Source organism: Centroberyx affinis, unplaced genomic scaffold (genome assembly GCF_046629955.1).
Source record: "Centroberyx affinis isolate AG114_WGS23_722 - 3 ecotype Tasmania unplaced genomic scaffold, CSIRO-AGI_Caff_v1 ptg005848l_1, whole genome shotgun sequence".
NCBI lineage: Eukaryota > Metazoa > Chordata > Actinopteri > Beryciformes > Berycidae > Centroberyx > Centroberyx affinis.
The window spans coordinates 14,452-32,227 of NW_027282965.1; the positions used below are offsets into that span (position 1 = coordinate 14,452).

Here is a 17,776-nt window from a genome sequence, read left to right on the forward strand (position 1 = left end):
AACCACAGCACGAAATGGGCTCACTGGCCGTATTGTAATTGCAGTCACAGTCTTGGTCTCCTTTTCAGCAACAAGTCGCTCTGGGTTTTTATAAAGGGAATTTAAACCTCTGAAATAATAAAAAAAAGTCTTGTAAATTGAGAGATTGAGAGATTTTAATTTCCACCATCTCTGATTAAATAAACTAAGTCATCTTCAACTTTGGTGTTGGTTAAAATAAGCCATCTGCCACTTTCAACTTTCTGACATAAAAACATTTATTTGGGTATATGCGTTCAAAATGAAGATTTATGTAATTTACTCAACAGCAAAACTGCTTTAAAAACCCCTTGTAATAATTCTTCAATTCAACAATGTAATTTGTTCACTTTAAATCACACAAATGTAATGAGAGGTTTGAAAGCCTTAACAAATTAAGTTAAACATCAGTGGAAAAGGACCAAAAAAAATACTTGAAAAGCCTTATGCACACACAAAAAAAAAATAACACTGACTGGAAAACAGGTAACATCACAGTGTCGTACTCTGGAGTGCTCTATGTGCCATTTCTTTATTTATTTACTTTTCTTCTTTTCTCCCCCCCCTCCTGATGTGCACCCCCCCTTCTTACAGCAGATACATGTCACCACTAATGGACATCAAGTGCTTCCTGTTTGCTGCTCTCTTCTGGACATACATTAGAGACAGAAAACCCATTTCTCAACCCGGGTAGAGATAAATAGCACACGCGCACACACACACACACACACACACACACACACACACACAACCGACTCCACATTCAAGCCACTCACTCTGTCTAGTGATATGTTGCGGACTGCAGGATGCGCTGAACCACATCAGGTTTGTTAACCAGGAGAAACAGTCAAGGGAGGAGATCCAGAACTACAAACCATGATGCAGCAATATAAAAAGATATCCAAGCTAGATGAGTAGTTATAAATGTAGTTATACAGTGCATTTTCATTCCAACACAGGGCCTGCCTCATAGACATTAACACAGGGGTTTTTAATTCTGCATATCTTCCCCTGAAACGAAGCAGATCTTTAATTATGGCAGACCCAAACCAAATTCCATTGACTTTCTGTGGTATTTTTTGCGGAGAAGCTGAGAAAAACCTGAATTCTGCAGAATCTTTCCGTTTAATTACTTACTAAAGTGCACCGACACCACTTTACTAATGTGAGAACAGGGTTTTGTGTGTATGAAAGCAAATTTTAACAGTGCCCAAATTCCATTTTGTGCATTGCAGTTCCAGTACATTTCAGCTTCAGTGAAATAATTATTTTATCGGCTTTGATGTTGAGGTCCTCTGAATGTCTGATTGGTGTCAGAGCCTCCTGAAGCCGATAGAGAAAGCTCCTGTTGAGTCTCTGTATTCATGGGCGTCGGTCAAAGCGCAGGCACAACAGGGTGAGGAGTCAACTTTTCTTCCAGTATAGAGGGATTTAACAGAGGGAGGGGAAGGTGGGAAGGACGCAGGCCCTGATGTGTCCTCCTCCGTTTCAGTCTTTGCCCGTCTCCCCACTCAGCTGAACTTGTCCTGAATGTTCATCAGACTGGTGTTGGACTTGGCTCGCTTGGCTGCAGAGAGAGAATTAACATTATTATTACATACTATGTAGGGATGGGACAATACATCGAAATTCAATATATCGCAATAAAAAAGTGTGACAATAGGTATTGTAGGGCAGAAAAATGAATCGCGATATTAGCTCCATTTTATTCTGCTGTAGTAATCATAAATGAGATGGCTTGCCCATCACAGTTTCACAAGCTCTCCATCCAAATTATAGTATTTGCACTTTGTAATGACATTTTTAAATTGTTGTTTTACATTCTAGCAAGACAATGCCACTGCTAGAAAGATTTGTGGCTCAGAAATGAACATAATTCTTCACAGTCAGACTTTGTTGTCATTGAAGTTTTATTTATTACAACTTATCGTGGTTGTATCGAATCATGAACTCCATATCGCGTATCAAATCGTACTGTGATATAAGCATATCGTTGCATCCCTAATACTATACATCTCATCTGCAGAAACGACTCAAAGTATGTTGTGGAAGTGGATTGACAAAAGTAATATTTCGCTTTGTGTACTGGAATTTGCATTTTTTTTCATTTAGAGTCAGAGAAAAAACCCAGATGTTCATGGTGAATACACACTCTTGAAGGCAAGTGATGATGGAAGTTGATAGTTAAAAAAGTTACACCAGGTAAGCATACTGAAATATCAAAATGTTCTAGGTAAAATATCAATACCTTACAAGAAACCCCCTTACCTTTAAGCAGACATTCATCATAGCTACACATTGAGTTTTACTTTTGCACGTTGTCTGAAGGACCAAAGCCAAAACAAAGCAACATGCCCTTGACCATGGTAAACCATTAGTTCTAGACTTAACAACCAATCCCCTCCCCCGTCCTAAAATCCTCCCTGTCCTTCTCGCAACCCCCTGGCCTCCTTGACCCTTCAAGACAACCCTCATCCGCCACCCAAAAAAATCCCTCAGCCTCGTCTTGTCCAGAGGTTTGCAGGACGCAGCCCCACTTTGCTTCAGATCAACCTAGGACCCCCCCCACCCCCCCAATCCCAGCCAAACCGCGATATCACAGTCAGGCGAGCCCCCTCCACCCAAAGACCCACAAACCCTCAAAAAAAACCCTGTCAAAAAATCTCTCCGTGCGACAATGGGCGAATTAAGCTGGTTACTCACGGTGTATGAGCTTGCGTTTCTTTTGTTCCGAGTGAAGGAAGCTGCTCAAGTAGAAGATGATGGGCAGAAAGAGCATGAAGCTGGACACAGCGATGACAGGAACCGTCTCCTCTCGGGGGAAGGAACAATTGAAACTCTTACTCCACAGTCTGCGGGTCACATTCATCTGAAACAAGGCGAGGTGCCAAACCCAACAAAAACTTCAGCTTAGATGACCACAACGGAGGGACCACCAATTTGGTTATGTTTTAACTGCTGGGTCGAAGACGTTTTCTGACCACATTATAGGTTCACCAGCCTAAAACGGTTGGTGTAAACACTTCTGAATAGTTCCCCTTTAATGTCTGTAGAGTCCTCCAGGGGGTGCAGTAAAGAAGTGTGTGGTAATTCTCTGCTACTGATACATACCGCATCCTCTGTGTCAATACACAGAGTGTTATTCTTCTCCATGCGGCCGTACAGCTCATTCAGACTTCTATATGTGTTTTTACACTCCTTGCACAGCTCCGAGTGGTTTCCCTGCTTTGAAAAAGGGCAAAAAGAGCAATACTCATAGTTAACTTCTGAACATAGATACATGTGAGATAGATAGATCACCCAATTTTATGACCTACCTGCTGATACTTCTCAAAGCAGGCGAGAGATTGGTTGAGAGCGGACATGAAGTACAGCGTGTCATTGGTCAGGCTCTGGAATCCGTTGGCAACACAGTCTTCACAACAGGAAATCAAAGCATTTAGTCAGTTAGGCCAATTTATTCATTTACTTGGAGTGAAATTAGTTTGGATACTGCTCTCTGATAGTATTTGACTTCTGAAGGTGTCGCCTTGGTAACCCCAATGACAGTCTTGCTTTCACCCACCCCCCTTTTGATCTAAGATCCAAGCCAGGTTTGTCCCTAGGCAATTACTCTTGTTTAACAGCACAATGGATCATTACATCAAATCCAGCATATTGCTAAATGTCAGAGAAAGGGATGCGGGAAGGAATCCAAGTAACTTTGATCCGAGTGACTCATGCTCATGAATCATCACAATTTGGGGTTCCAAAGAATAATTTGGTGATATGCCAATTTGATGCAATCTGCAGAGATAATATCACAGACTGATATGGCTCATATTTAGGGCAGCCTGATGGCTGGAGAAACTATCCCATAACCCAAAAGTCACAGGTTTGATCTCTGCAACATGCTCAAGCAAAACACTGAACCCCGCTTCTGGTTGAGCTCTGACCTCTTTGGTGACATGCATACCTGTGTGTGTGTGTGTGTGTGTGTGTGTGTGTGTGTGTGTGTGTCTGTAAAAAGAATGCCACACAACTTCCTACTTTCAAATGACTATCGAGTGCTTTAAATCCCTGCAGTCAGGACACTTACACGTGCAGCCTGATGTGGTCCATATATCCATCAGGTTGTTGTACAGCAGGTAAACCAGCATCAGCCGATCACTGCGCAGAAGGCTGTCCCTGCAGCTCACATTACCAGGACCCATCTGAAGACACACAGGCAGACTTAAGAACCTTAAATCCATTCATTAGGTTGTCATACAGACACATCTGGCTATAATAAGCCAAATATGTAGATGTACAACAGTCTAATCTCACCATATTTATGGGATTTTTAGGTCATCTTGTGCAGCAGATGAGCTAAACAAGCTAAAATGTTGTTCTGCTTGCCGTTTTAAGCAGGTCAAGCAGATCACAGTCGTGTGATCCATCATTTCCTCAAATTCGGCACCGCTGTTAGCCAGACAGTCACATCACAAGACTCGTGACGCACGGGGCGAGGGCGCGTGAACTAAACTAGGCCAACTCCTTACTGCACGCAGTACACAAAACACTGCAAAAGCAAACTAAAACACTGAAAATGACTTTGTTTTCGGCGTTTACCTGGTCTGATGAGATGTTCGTATAGATTTCCATTAGGCTGCCATAACTGGCGAAGCAGCTCTGGCACACTTTGACAGGTCGCGCAGCGGGCACCAGGCAGTTCACATAAGCGACATAGCGCTGTCCAAAGATGTGCAGCAGATCAGTGCAATAGTCGCTGACCTCCAGGTCTTCTGGAAACGCAGACAGCAAGTTGAGGGAGAAGTAGGAGTCCGCAGCAGGCTTGAATACAGGCGACTCGACCACAACAGCAGGGATTTGGTTCAGTTTCTCCACCGAGTCTGGAGCCGCGGGGTTTGCGCCGTCGCTGGACGCCGGAGCGGAAATGTTTATCACCAACACAGTCAACAACGCGCTGATTTTACGGAGAGACATGCTTAAAAACGGAGATGAAGGCGTTTACTCCGCTTCTTTTACTCTAAACAACCCATCACTTCCTGGTTTTCTCTCTGGCGATCATGTGATAGGCTGGGATCTCGCGAGAGTAGCCTGCATAGCAGCGTTATCAAGATAGTAGTGGGGAGTTGAGCTGTCCCAAAGACTGTCTATGTTTTAGAACAGTGGTTCTCAACGTAGGGTCCGGGGACCACTAGGGGTGGTCCCCGGACAATTACACACAATTAGATAATGTAGGAGAATGACATAGTTTCACTGTTATCTCTCTACCTACAATACAGATAGTCATGGAATTCTGGACAAAATCATATCTAGCAATAAAAATATTCTCAGATTTGGGTCTGAGAGACAAAATCTCATCAAATGTGGACTAAATTAGGGGTCCTTGATATGAAAAATGTTGAGAATCACTGTTTTAGAAGATGAATCACTCAAAAATAATAATTGCCTGATAATAGCCTAATAATAATAATAATAATAATAATAATAATAATAATAATAATAATAATAAAATACAACTAATAATAGTAATAATAATAAAAATGCTGGTCTATCTGTACAAAGCCAAGGAATGGCTGCAAAAGAAAACAATGACTATTTCAAAGCCTTGATTTGCCACAGCATGGGCACCTGATGGTTCAACTACTTTCCATAATTAGGCTACTTGAATTTACTTGTTTGGATTGATTTATTTAGTTTAATTAGCCTAATATTTTGTTGTTTAAAGAAAAAAAAAAGCTTAATCAGACTTCAGATAAATAATGAATAGATTAATTGATCAAGATTTGCTTCAGGTAGAAACTCCCTGCCTGAGATGTTCTGGACTTTCTAGTCCAACACCATGACTCTGAGAAGAGGTTGCTGATGCTGTACTGACTTTACATATTCACTGTTAACATTTTATACAACATGTGCACACAATAGGATGTTGTGCGCACGACTTCATACTTTGATGCCAATATGGGATTTTCTCAAATATCACAAAAACATACATTTTAGCTCTGGATGAGAACGTTAATTTTAGTTTTTGTGCAATTGGCAGGTGGCATTGAGAGAAGACTGGTAGCATTTTTGATACTCAGAAATAAGGGCCAAGTGAGACCTCTGCTTCTTCCTCCTCTCTGGTTGTGTGTGTGTGTTTTGGGGTTTTTGGGGGGATTTTATGCATACTCCAGGCCTGATCAGTGTGTGAAATATAGCATACTACAGAGCTGTATATATTGGAACTGTTGCACTAAAACAATTTCTATCTATCTATCATATATCTGTCACGTTTCTGCAAACACAAGTTAAATCATCCAAAAAGCATTAAAAAGTTGGTGCTATTGGACAACTAGGAGAGTTAAGCCTATTTTTGTGTGTGTGTGTCTGTGCATGTGCATGTGTGAGAGAGAGGGAGAGAGACAGACAGACAGACAGAGAGAGAGAGAGAGAGAGAGAGAGGTGGGGATGGGGAGGGGTTGTAGTTTCACTCATAATGAGTGTGTGCATGTGTGTGTGTGTGTGTGTGTGTGCGTGTGTGCGTGTGTGTGTGTGTGTGTGTGCGCGTGTGTGTGTGTGTGTGTGTGTGTGTGCATGTGTGTGTGAACATGAGAGTGTGACCGTGTGCTGAGAGGCTCAGTATGGAGATACAGCCTCGCTGCTCCTCCTGGTCTCCTCATTATTTACCAGTTTTTGACACCATACAATTTTGCAATGTGCGCTTGGCTCCGAGCAAATAATCACGGAGTCAAGGTAAACGATTTGGGCTCCAATCCTGATTGTGATAATTGTCAAAAACCCCCTCGAATCAAGCCACCGCAGTCAATGGTCTTTAATGTGAAATTAGTGGCTCTTGATAACTTGCAGGCCGCATCAATTCCGCAGTCATCAGAGCCTAATGAAAATAAGGGGGGAGAAAATGCGCGCGGCATTAGGGGCCTATTCTAATGCCTGCGCGCCAGTCTCGCGGTAAATATGCCGGGTTTTTTTTTATCTGGATTCTGGCCCCTAATGCTCCTCTCTCAGCTCACGGCACCGGCAGCTCATTAACTCTTCTTTTCCTGTCCAGAGTTCACCTAATTGTTCAGATGTGTCTCATCCCTTTATGTTTTTTTTCCCAGTCTGGATATCTGAGAAAAAAAGAAATGATTACAACCTAAACCCTCACAATCTTCTGCCTCATAATCTTTTTTTCCCCCTGCAGCTATATGGATGTCCATCGGTTGGACCTATAGCTTTTAACATTGTCACCAAAAAGATGAAACAATTTGCCCTTGAAATTAACATTATTATCATTATTATTATTATTATTATTATTCTTGAGGTGCATATAATGTTATTAGTCTTTTTTTTTTAATTACGCATGCGACAATAAAACTGACATTTTATCCCAGTTATAGGCCTATAGGTGAGGCTCAGCCCGCACTGAGCAGATTATTCACTAAGTTTTGGTTCCCTTCCCACCACAGGCTAATCAGCAGAGAACCATGTAAAAAAAAAAAAAAATCGGCATATCATTATTTGAGATGACCGTTATTTTCAGATGGCAACAAATGACTTCATTAGCATGTGATAGATAGAGAAACCAAGAGGACAAAAATCACTAATTAGGCTCACAAATTAGATGATGGTGATGATGAGAGCCCTTCAGGAGAGAGATGGCAAGACTCGGTCCAAGAACCTCCTCATGATTTGGCACATGAGATTTATTCAATGGCCAGGGAAGAAATGATGAATTATGCCTGGCTGAAAGAGAGCTATAGTATTGATGAATGTGAAAGAACAAAAAATAGGACAGGTTATACAGAGACAGAGAACAAGGGATTTAGCCTGTGAAAGCTTTAAAAAAAACTTTTCCAAAAAGAGTCCAACAATTTTGCAAAAAGTTGTAGGGTATTTTCAATTGAATTTGATTTTTTTCCGACATTAACTGCTTTCCAAACCATGAACATAAAGTCATAATAACGATTTATTTGCCCTAAATTGTCCTGCGTTTTATGCTGTGCGATATGAGCCGTTCCATTGCTAAACCTTGAGAAAATGTGAAACTGGACCCTCACAAAGGGGTTAACTCAAACCGGTTCAGCCTTAAACTTGGCTCTTACAGGCGTGGGGAGAGAAAATAGCTGTAAAGTTATGCAGAAGTTATTCTTCATCCTTCGGGCCGTCCCTAATCCGCCAAAAACCTCATTCTTTCATCAGAGAACTGTGCCTCTTTTCTTGTTTCCCCCTCTCTATACAACATAAAGTCAGACTGCATTTAATGGTTATGTCGGGATGGGAGAGGGGCTTTCTCCTTCTCCCTTTCTCGGGAATATTGCCCTTTTCGTCGTGTGAGTCTCCCAACCCGCGGGGACCCCATATTCTTCCCCGCGCGTCTGACTCGAATCACAAACTAACCCTGATTTTCACCACTTTGCTGGGAATCGCAGGGAGTGATAATAGAGATTTCGCTTTCATTTTGTACGCTTGACTTGGTTATTGTTGCTTTTCTCCTCTCCCGTGATTCCCCCCTTTTCCAGGGATTAGCCCTGACTTCGCCCGCTATACTGGCCGCCGAAGTGCCCCTGAGCCCCGGGATGACAATTGATGCGGATCAAGGCAGGCCCATTCTGCGCCTTTGAAAAGGAGTGATCTGAGTCGGGTTTCAATGAGGGACTTTTAATGGAAGAAACGGATGCTCTTCAAATCGCTTCCCAGAGAGTAATTGCTAAATTTAAGAAACTTGGATTAAAAGTGGGCCGTGGGGAATAGATTTTTTTTTTGGTATGATATTGTTGGAAAAAATATAATAAAGGTTTCATTTTTATCGTGTATAGGCCACTGTCAGCAGAGTGACGCATAGCCTATAGCCTGAATGATGATGACGACGATGATGATGATGGTGAAAATGATGATTATGATGATGGAGGTGAGGATGGTGAAAATTATGATGATGATGATGATGAAGATGATGGTGAAATAAAGGCTAATTATTTGATGATGATGATGATGATGATGAAGATGATGATGATGATGGCAGTGGTGCATGGTGAGGATGGTGATGATAATGAGGATGATGATGATGACGATGAGGAGGAGGAGGATGGTGATAGTGAAAATTATGATGATAATGATAATGTGGTGATGATGATGATGATGATGATGATAAGGATGCATGGTGATGGTGATGAGGAGGAGGATGGTGAAAATGATGCTGATGATGATTGATGATGATGATGATGAAGGTGGTGGTGGTTGCTTGACGTCAGCTCTACAGGTGTCAGAATGAGAGTAAAAGCAACAGCGCAGCGTGTTTGACTGCAGCGATCTGCCCATCGGTGGCACTTCACACAAGAGAGGCTTCGTGTATTTGCCTTGTCTCCCCCAATCAGGCATCTCGGCGGCGCTGTGAGAAGTTAATCTTTGTTGACGGTGTGTTGTGCACTCTTCCGTGGGCCGGTCGGGCTGGATCTCTCCTGGAAAGCCCAGTCTGCGCCCATATAGACGGGATAATTACCAAACACGCAGCCGGCAGAAGCGACACAAAAGCCGCTTTGACTTCCTCACTGCTGGTCGCCCCTCGGGGCCGGTCCCGCTCCCTGCTCACCCACACCACCTCTCATCGCTCCCGAGAGGCAGAGACGTCTTGTTTCATAACAAGACACGAAGCTGACTTCTTTCAGCTCCAGTGAACTGGACATAAACCCCGACTGACAACCTCCAGTGCCCAAACAGAACAGAGAGGACGGGTGGGCCGGGATGGAGGACAAGAGCGGGGTGGGGGCGGTGCAGGGCGCACTATAAATAAAGTTGTTATTCACTTTAATCGTAGGCCTACGTGTTGGAAAAACTACCAAACGGACACCACCGAAACCCCATTCTGTTCTGTCACTTTACAGCGCCAAAATTCGCATCCAGGTTTTTCTTTTTGACTGCATTGGACCAGCCCAGACCTCCTTTACAACTCCTTGTTAGTGGTTAACTCTCAACTTTTTTTCTCTCTCTCCCTGAAGAGCAATTTTGTGAGAGTGGTTTCTCTCTCTCGGCCTCTCAGAGCCATCTTCCCCCTCTCAGAGCTCAGTGCGTTACAGCAATTAAAGCACGACGTGCTGTAAATGTAATGGCCCGGGGAGTGATTGTTTCTGACAAGCAACAAAACACATAGGCCCTCCCCTCCTATTAGCCCTCAGGCGGGGGTGGGGTGAGGGGTTCACGTCTGTCCGACCCGGGAGACGCAGGGACAGGACAGGACAGCACGCCAGCATATAGCGTGAACATGCATGTGACTTTCTGCAGCTATGCCTTACTGCTGTGTTAGTGAAGCGATTTGCTGCAGTGATGTAATGGCAAATAAAAAAAGGTGGGTAATCTATGACCCAATCATAAGGAAAACAGCCACCAATATAAACAAAGATGAATTCGATTTTCAGAAAAGCATTGATTTATGCCCCCCCTCCCCCCACCAAATTACTCCCTTCTCATAACCTACCCCAATTTGATATAAGGCTGCTTACTTGATATGACTTTCCATCATAAAGATTTGTGCTAAAAAGGTGGGAAAACTCCATTCCACAAATCAAACCATCATTTATCATCATTATGGTGCAGCACACTGCAAAAAATATCAATTTTAAGTTTTAGGTTTTAAGTCATTTACAGGGAAAAAGTCAATGGGTGAGATTGTTTCCCAGTGCAAATCAGCTTGGTGCAAGGTTATTCTCTTATTACGTAAGTGACATTAACTTGACACTAGTGGAGTGGAATTTGATACTTTTTTCAGGGAAAAGGTGAAAAAAGTGAGACTACATTGGAAACAAGTGTCTCACCCCATTGCCAATTATTTGAACTATTTCAACAAGATTTTAAGCTAAACTAAATTATTTGTTAAGATGAATATTTTTGCAGTGCAGCGCTACCAACACCACATCAACGCCACTACCAAAGTTAAGATATTTTCACTTTTTTAGCAATCTAACAATGTATGGAAGACAGCACTGTCTACTCATTTTGTTCTGCATCCATGATTGCAATGCCAAAGAAGTCATTTTCCAATTATCAGTAATCAGAGTGGGAAAAAAGAAACTAAATGCAAGATGAGAATGCAGATCCCCGGGGCAGCTAAAGACTGCTGTGGCCATCTGAAAAGTGAAAGTGTTCTGCTGAAGTGAAGTGTCACTTTAAGCAGGCTGCCTGCTCTTGGCATAAAGTTAGAAGGAGTGGAAGTTGCATAAACCTATTGCTCCTGCAAATGTCATAACATTTGTAAATGAATGGAGAGGGATGGCAACAGGATCCTGAAGCAGGAGTGATTGAAATGATAATTGTCTGATTCAGAATTCTGATAACTGAAATCAGAGCCACTTTTGTTCACCAAAAATAGGGTTGTGCACCAAATCTGTGACAGGTGTAAAAGGCAGATATAACTGTTCTTCAATTAAATGTTATGTCCCATATGCCTTGTATTGTCAATCCTGGATTTAACTATAAAATATTGACACAAAGTGGAAAAAAATTGCTGATACTTAAATAGGCAAAGGGTTTAAAAACACAAGAACTCCATTACAGCTCAGGCGATGTTATTCATAGTGGGCCGGGGGAGAATAGGCAGTTAGACAGGGAAGAAAGGGCAGTTAGCTAGTCAGTTAGCGAGGGGTTAGCTTTAAAGCGAGCTGTGGGAGGAGTGGTGGAGGGCTTGGCGCTCAGGAAAGCCTCTCCTGGGTCAGAAGAAAGGGACTTGGCCCAGATGCAGGCAGCGATGTTAACTTTGAGTGGCCCCTGTGGCTCCAGCTCACCGCCCCCCTCCTCCCTGCTTCCCAAGCCCCCAGGTTGCCTTTGCATGACATCATCCCCAAACTATGCCCCCCATACCCATGTGAATCTGAGCTGTCACAATCGGCGAGCCCCCCCACCCCCTCCACCATTAAACTGTACTGCACTGCAAACCCATACGTTTCTTTTTCTCCCCCCTCTCTCTCTCTCTCTTCTCCTACTACCAATCTCCTCCCTTCTTCTTCTTTTTTAACCCCCAGAAAGGCATTGTTTGAGTCAGGGCTTGATCAAAAAACTGTTGCCCGCCAACCGCGGGGCTTTCTGTAAATTCAATAAGGCCACCTTAAAGATTTTCCTAATTAATGGATGACATCTTTGGCTGGAGGAGAGGCGAGGCATTCTGCTCCAGCTCGCTCTTTGTTCGCCTCCTAATTAACTTTCCTAGGTCACTCAGGTCCCCGCAACCTGAGAGTGAAGAGCCCCCATTGAGGAGGGAGTTGTAAACTTACTTTTTTTGCCTCGGCACTTAAAAGGGGAAAGCAACTATAGGGAACAGAAAATATCCTATTTAAGTCCTTTGTGAGTGAACTGCTTGCACATGTTCCAATAAAGGAAGTCTTCTAAATAAGCTGCCATGTTGCTCTCCGCTCCCCCTCTCTCTCCCTTATCCCACCTCTTTCACTCCCAGCTCCACAGAAAGGTTATGAATGATAGCTCTGGGTTGAGGGGGGTAAAGGGCGAAAGGACAGCATCTGGGCATTGTGGAATTGTTAGCATCTGAAACTCTGAGGGAATTTGAGGATGGGAAAAGCACCGAGCTGCCGGGTGGCGGGGCGGATGATTGAGAAAATGTGGTGAATATAAGAAGGGGAAGAAAAAAATAAGTGCCTCTTTGCCTTTATCATTGTTTGGGCGGTTCTAAAGGAGCCCATGTCTCCCAGCCGCTTTCATCACTCCTCATCCTTATCTCCCAAGGGTAAAAAACAGTCCTGCAGCACAACTAAACCAACCAAAGGCCTCCACATAGCACACAACACTCTGGCACTCCGTCACTGTCATGTCCTTTATTTCACACTGAAGAGATACACAGCCAACATGCAAAAAAAGCAGAAATCTAAATTCATTTTTTTTGCAGTATTTTACTTGTATACTGCATACTTTGCATAAGTGCAGTGATTAACACATTCATTGTGTAATTTACTGCTGTACTCTTAATAAAACCGAGGTAGTTTGGGAAACAAAAAGTGAGTATCAAGCTAAGCGGTTTCCAAGAAGAAATGCTAAAAATGACAGAATAAAATGGTTCATGAAGCTTATTTGAAACTTCATTCATTTTTGAATTAATGTATTCCGGTGTAGTCTAGTCTTCACACTCAAAAGGAAATATTTGCAAAGTCCCCGAAGGCCCCTCTGAATGTGAGAAAAATCTGTTAATTCAAAAGTGTGATAGAATTTTTTACAGTATTTTGTCCGTTTGTGTTATTATAGTTAGATGGGGATTTGTATGTATACACAATTAACTTGACATTCATTGAAGAATCTGGAGTAACCTCTCCTCACTTGCATTCACTTACATTTTATAGCAAAATTACAGCTGTGTTGTCCTGAGTTTCGTTATGTTGAGCCACAATCACCAACCATCCTGCGGTGCCTATACACCAGTACAAGATATAATGTAAACTGAAGATATTCCTTCAGGAAAATTATATGTTGGTCAAGTGTGATACAAACAGAACTTAGAGATAACACAATAATACAGTCATCTGCACTCACCCTCAAATGTGACACACTCATCAATGCACAACACCTGACACACACACACACACACACACACACACACACACATAGGTATACGCTCATACACACTGACCCACATCAGGACTTGCATTAAATCTGGTACCGAAAAACCTCCAAAGAGCTATATCTCATACATCACAAACCAGTCTGAATACAGCAAAGGTCACATATCCTGATTCTATTAATGCAGCACCAGAGAAGTAACGGCACTAGTTTAGCTGACTGCAGTCCCATGGGTGTCTGTCTGCCTGTGTGTGTATTAAGACCCATGAGGTGAGTGTGAGGCTCCTGGTGACAGCTCCGGTGCTGCAGGGACCCCGAGGGGGGAAACGGTGACCCCAGACCGTGACCGTTGAACCTGACCCGTGGAGCCGGAGGGACGACGTTAAGGAAAACCACGGCTGAACCACGACTGACTGCTGAAAAGTGTCTGGTCCACAGAGAGCAGCCTGCAGCAGAATGAGTGTCAGAGTGACTCCAGGTGAAGTGTGAGCGGAGGCAACGTGGCTGTGGAGGGAGCTGATGACAGCCATTCTGTGGCTAATCTATCCGACGGCCGCGACCGCCGCTCAGACTGCTGCTGCTTAGAGACACGCATTCAGACGGTGTGTGTGTGTGTGTGTGTGTGTGTGTGAGAGAGAGAGCATGTATATGTGTGTGTGTGAGATATTGTGTCTATGTGTGTGTGTATTTGTTTGTGTGTGTGTGTGTGTGTGTGTGTGTGTACTGTAAAACCTTGCTCATCAAAACAACTTGTCTAATGAAGTCTAGTCAATTTTTAAGTTGTTTGAGCATAAAATCATTCATTTGGTGTGTGTGTGTGTGTGTGTGTGTGTGTGTGTGCATGCACTGTTAAAGCATGCTCATCAAACCAACTTGCCGAATGACGTCCAGCCAACAGTTTAAGTAGTCTGAACTTAAAGTCATTCATTTTACCCTCATAACTGGCCAGTTGCAAATATTACATCACTCGCACACTAATTTCCCGTCAGATCGAGCTGAAGTAACTCCAGAGAATCTGAAATGACTCATTATGAAACCAGCCGGAAAACAGTTTCATTTCTAATCCAGTAGTGTCGGAATCCACTTAATTTGGAAATCAATGCCTAACGGTAAAGAAAAACTGTTTGACTTAACTTTGAGAGTTTTACTTTACACAGTGTTGACTAAAAGTAGCTGTTTGCTCAAGCTCTTAAACCATAGATTAATTTGAATGAACTTCTAGGAATACTGGACTACTGAATAGATGAGAAACATCCACTTATATTTGCAAAATCTCCCAGAATACAGCCCGCTTCAATCAAATTCCTTCTAACTAGCAATAGATGGACACTTGCTGTATGTCTTTTTTACAATGTTGTGTGTTTGACAATAAAAAAAATGTAGGCACACTGTCAATTAAATTTGCATCTTTTTCAATTTACTCAAGTAAGAGCTTTGATATCAGCTTGATATTGTGCAATCAGTTAGACATTAATTGTCTATCATGAGGAAGAACCCATCTAATGTATATTCTACTAATCTCTCTCTCTCTCTCTCTCTCTCTCTCACTCTCTCATCTGTGTGTATGGCTGTTACAGATATCAGAACCCATAACTGCCTCTTTATACTCATTCTACCTTTATCCTTTATCCGTATATATTTCATAGGAAATCCCTTGGAGACCAGAATCTTTTGTACAACAGAGTCCTGCATCAACAGCAGCACATATCAGTATTATTATCCAGTCAACCCTACATGAGTGAAACCTGGTTATGCAACTCCTGACACAGTAACAGACCACAGACAGAATCTAATATGAACTGTAGATACATCGATCACATCCCCGGCTCCTCGGCTCTCACATGTTTGTCTTTGCGGTGTGAACAGCCTAAGCCCCGCTACTCAGCTGTCATAATTTGTTAACGAGTCTTTTCAGGGGGAAAAAAAAGAAAGAGAGAAGACAGAAAAAAAAAAGAAAGAAAAGAAGGCTCTTCACGAGTGACTGAAAGCAGAGGTCTATCCAGAGGGGGAACCCAGGGGCGACATCAGACCGATTTCAGACCGGCCCGTGATGGCATCTCTGTATATTTTAATATTAATGACCCGGGCCGCAAAGCCGCCTCTAAGCCTCCAACAGGTGCCTCAGCCCCACTCGAGTCTGAAAAACTGGGATCATTCAACATCCCACTATCCACCGGCACCACGCAATAAAGACCGCAAATGAAGAGGATGAAGGCAGAGGGGGGACGAAAAAGAAGGAAAAAAAAAAGACATAAAGAGTGGAAGCGGAGTTAGGGAGTCAGCCATCTCTTCGCAAATAAGTTTTTGAGTCACTTTCCCGAGCTGAAACACGGGTCGATATTTTTCCCCCCCTTGAGAAAGAGATTGACTTTTGTTTGGAGTTTGTGAGAAGTGGGAATCAGGAGCGGGACAATGGGACTCCCCACGGTGAGAGGCTGAGAGGAGCCATCTCAAATCAGTCAGCCAGGGGACTGACTAATCCGTCCATTGTCCCTCCCCAGCCACCGGCCGCACATCAACACATTCGCCCCCCATTGTCCCCCACCCTCATGCAGCGGGATTTGCTCTCCCCAACAGCCAGTTTTGTCCAAGGCAGTTCGAGCGGAAGTTTCTCACTGACAATTTGCCCCAAATAGATTTGTCAGAGCGTCCACTGCACTGCACTACACTTGTGGGTTTGTGGGTTTGGGTCCTGGGTCTGTGTGGGGTTTTTTTTCTGGAGGGGGACTCCACTTCCTTGGTGAGACTTTGGCGTGTGTGCAAGTGTGTGGGTTTGTGTGTGTGTGTGTGTGTGTGTGTGTGTGTGTGTGCAGAGGTGTGTTTGGATTGCATACCAGTGGAGGAGGTGGTGGCATGGTATGAGGCGGGGAATAAAGTCAGTGGTGTGGTGGTAGTGGGGGGTGTGGCTATACTGTGATCCCACACTTGGTAATCCAGACTGTAACTGCTAAGGAAACTGTCACTTTATCATGCACATGTGTAATTCAATAGGGAGACCATAGCACTAACACTGCCAGAGTTAGGGGTTCGACTCACACTGGGGCAGTCAATACACAAAAAGTACACACTCATGGAACTGCAAGGCACTTTCAATAAAAGCGTCCACCAAAAAACATGCAAAAAGAGAGGTGTATAACTCTGCATGCACTCTATTACACTACTGCAAGTTATCAGCTGTTTGTCAGACTTTGCTTACGGCCCACTTGTTTAGCAGGATGCATGTTGCTGGTTCATACCCAAACATAATGCTGTCTTTGTGAACCAATGCACAGGATAGAACAGGACAGATATTCCCAGCCTGGTTCATTACCGAGCAGTGGTGGAAGAAGTACTCTGATTCTTTACTTAAGTAAAAGTACCAATACAGCAACGTAAAAGGACTCCATTACAAGTAAAAGTCCTGCATGAAAAATCCTACTTAAGTAAAAGTACATAAGTATTAGCAGCAAAATGTAGTTAAAGTATTAAAGTAAAAGTAGTGGTTTGGTCCCTCTGACTGATATTTTATTATATATGACATCATTAGGTTATTAATGCTGAAGCATCAGTGTGTAAGCAGCATGTTACTGTTGTAGCTGCTGGAGGTGGAGCTAGTTTGAACTACTTTATATACAGTTAGCTAGTTTAGTCCAGTGGTTCCCAACCTAGGGGTCGGGCCCCTCCAAAGGGTCACCAGATAAATCTGAGGGGTTGTGAGATGATTAATGGGAGAGGAAAGAAGAAAAAAACAAGTTCTGATACACAAATCTGTTTTCAGATTTTGGACTTTTTCTCTAATCTTTGATTTTTGCTGAAATATTGGATCATTTGAACTTTTATTGAAATGAAACCATGTGAGGTTTAGAGGGAAAAATCACTATTTGGTGGAGCTGTTAACAACTCATAGACATCTGAAATGTGACCCGACTACACACTGCTTTTTGTAAGACGTCAAAAGCCAAAAAGGTTGGAAACCACTGGTTTCATCTTTAACAATGTGCTGTATTTTAAAAGCTTGTTATATTATCCATTGTGTCAAATCTCCATCTGAAAAGTAACCAAAGCTGTCAAATAAATGTAGTGGAGTAGAAAGTACAATATTTCCCTATGAAAGGTAGTGGAGTGGAAGTATAAAGTAGCATCAAATGGAAATATTCAAGTAAAGTACAAGTATCTCTAAATTGTACTTAAGTACAGTACTTGAGTAAATGTACTTAGTTACTTTCCACCACTGTTACTGAGAGATTTGTCAGATGAAATA

General features: G+C 42.8%; 1 protein-coding gene across 2 annotated transcripts; it reads right to left on the reverse strand.

Annotated features, from left to right (window-relative positions):
- Nucleotides 1-257: 257 nt before the first annotated feature.
- Nucleotides 258-5,049, reverse strand: ostm1 (osteoclastogenesis associated transmembrane protein 1). Of its 2 annotated transcripts, none has more exons than XM_071547364.1 (6): nucleotides 4,609-5,049; nucleotides 4,097-4,211; nucleotides 3,336-3,433; nucleotides 3,130-3,240; nucleotides 2,722-2,887; nucleotides 258-1,585 (listed from the first exon to the last, which is right to left on the reverse strand). In XM_071547364.1, exons 1-6 carry the CDS (start codon nucleotides 4,981-4,983, stop codon nucleotides 1,530-1,532), a joined length of 921 nt encoding a protein of 306 aa, XP_071403465.1. In that variant the 5' UTR covers nucleotides 4,984-5,049; the 3' UTR covers nucleotides 258-1,529. The 2 variants fall into 2 exon arrangements, with proteins under 2 accessions (XP_071403465.1, XP_071403464.1); XM_071547363.1 differs by having other exon boundaries at nucleotides 3,130-3,243.
- Nucleotides 5,050-17,776: the final 12,727 nt, after the last annotated feature.

Coding starts and splice junctions, on each gene's coding strand:
- ostm1 (XM_071547363.1), bottom strand. CDS start 4,983: ATGTCTCTCCGTAAAATCAGCGCGTTGTTGACTGTGTTGGTGATAAAC. Junction 3,244..3,335: donor GCTTTGAGAAGTATCAGCAG/GTAGGTCATAAA, acceptor CCTTTTTCAAAG/CAGGGAAACCACTCGGAGCT. Junction 1,586..2,721: donor GAAACGCAAGCTCATACACC/GTGAGTAACCAG, acceptor CTCTCTCTGCAG/CCAAGCGAGCCAAGTCCAAC.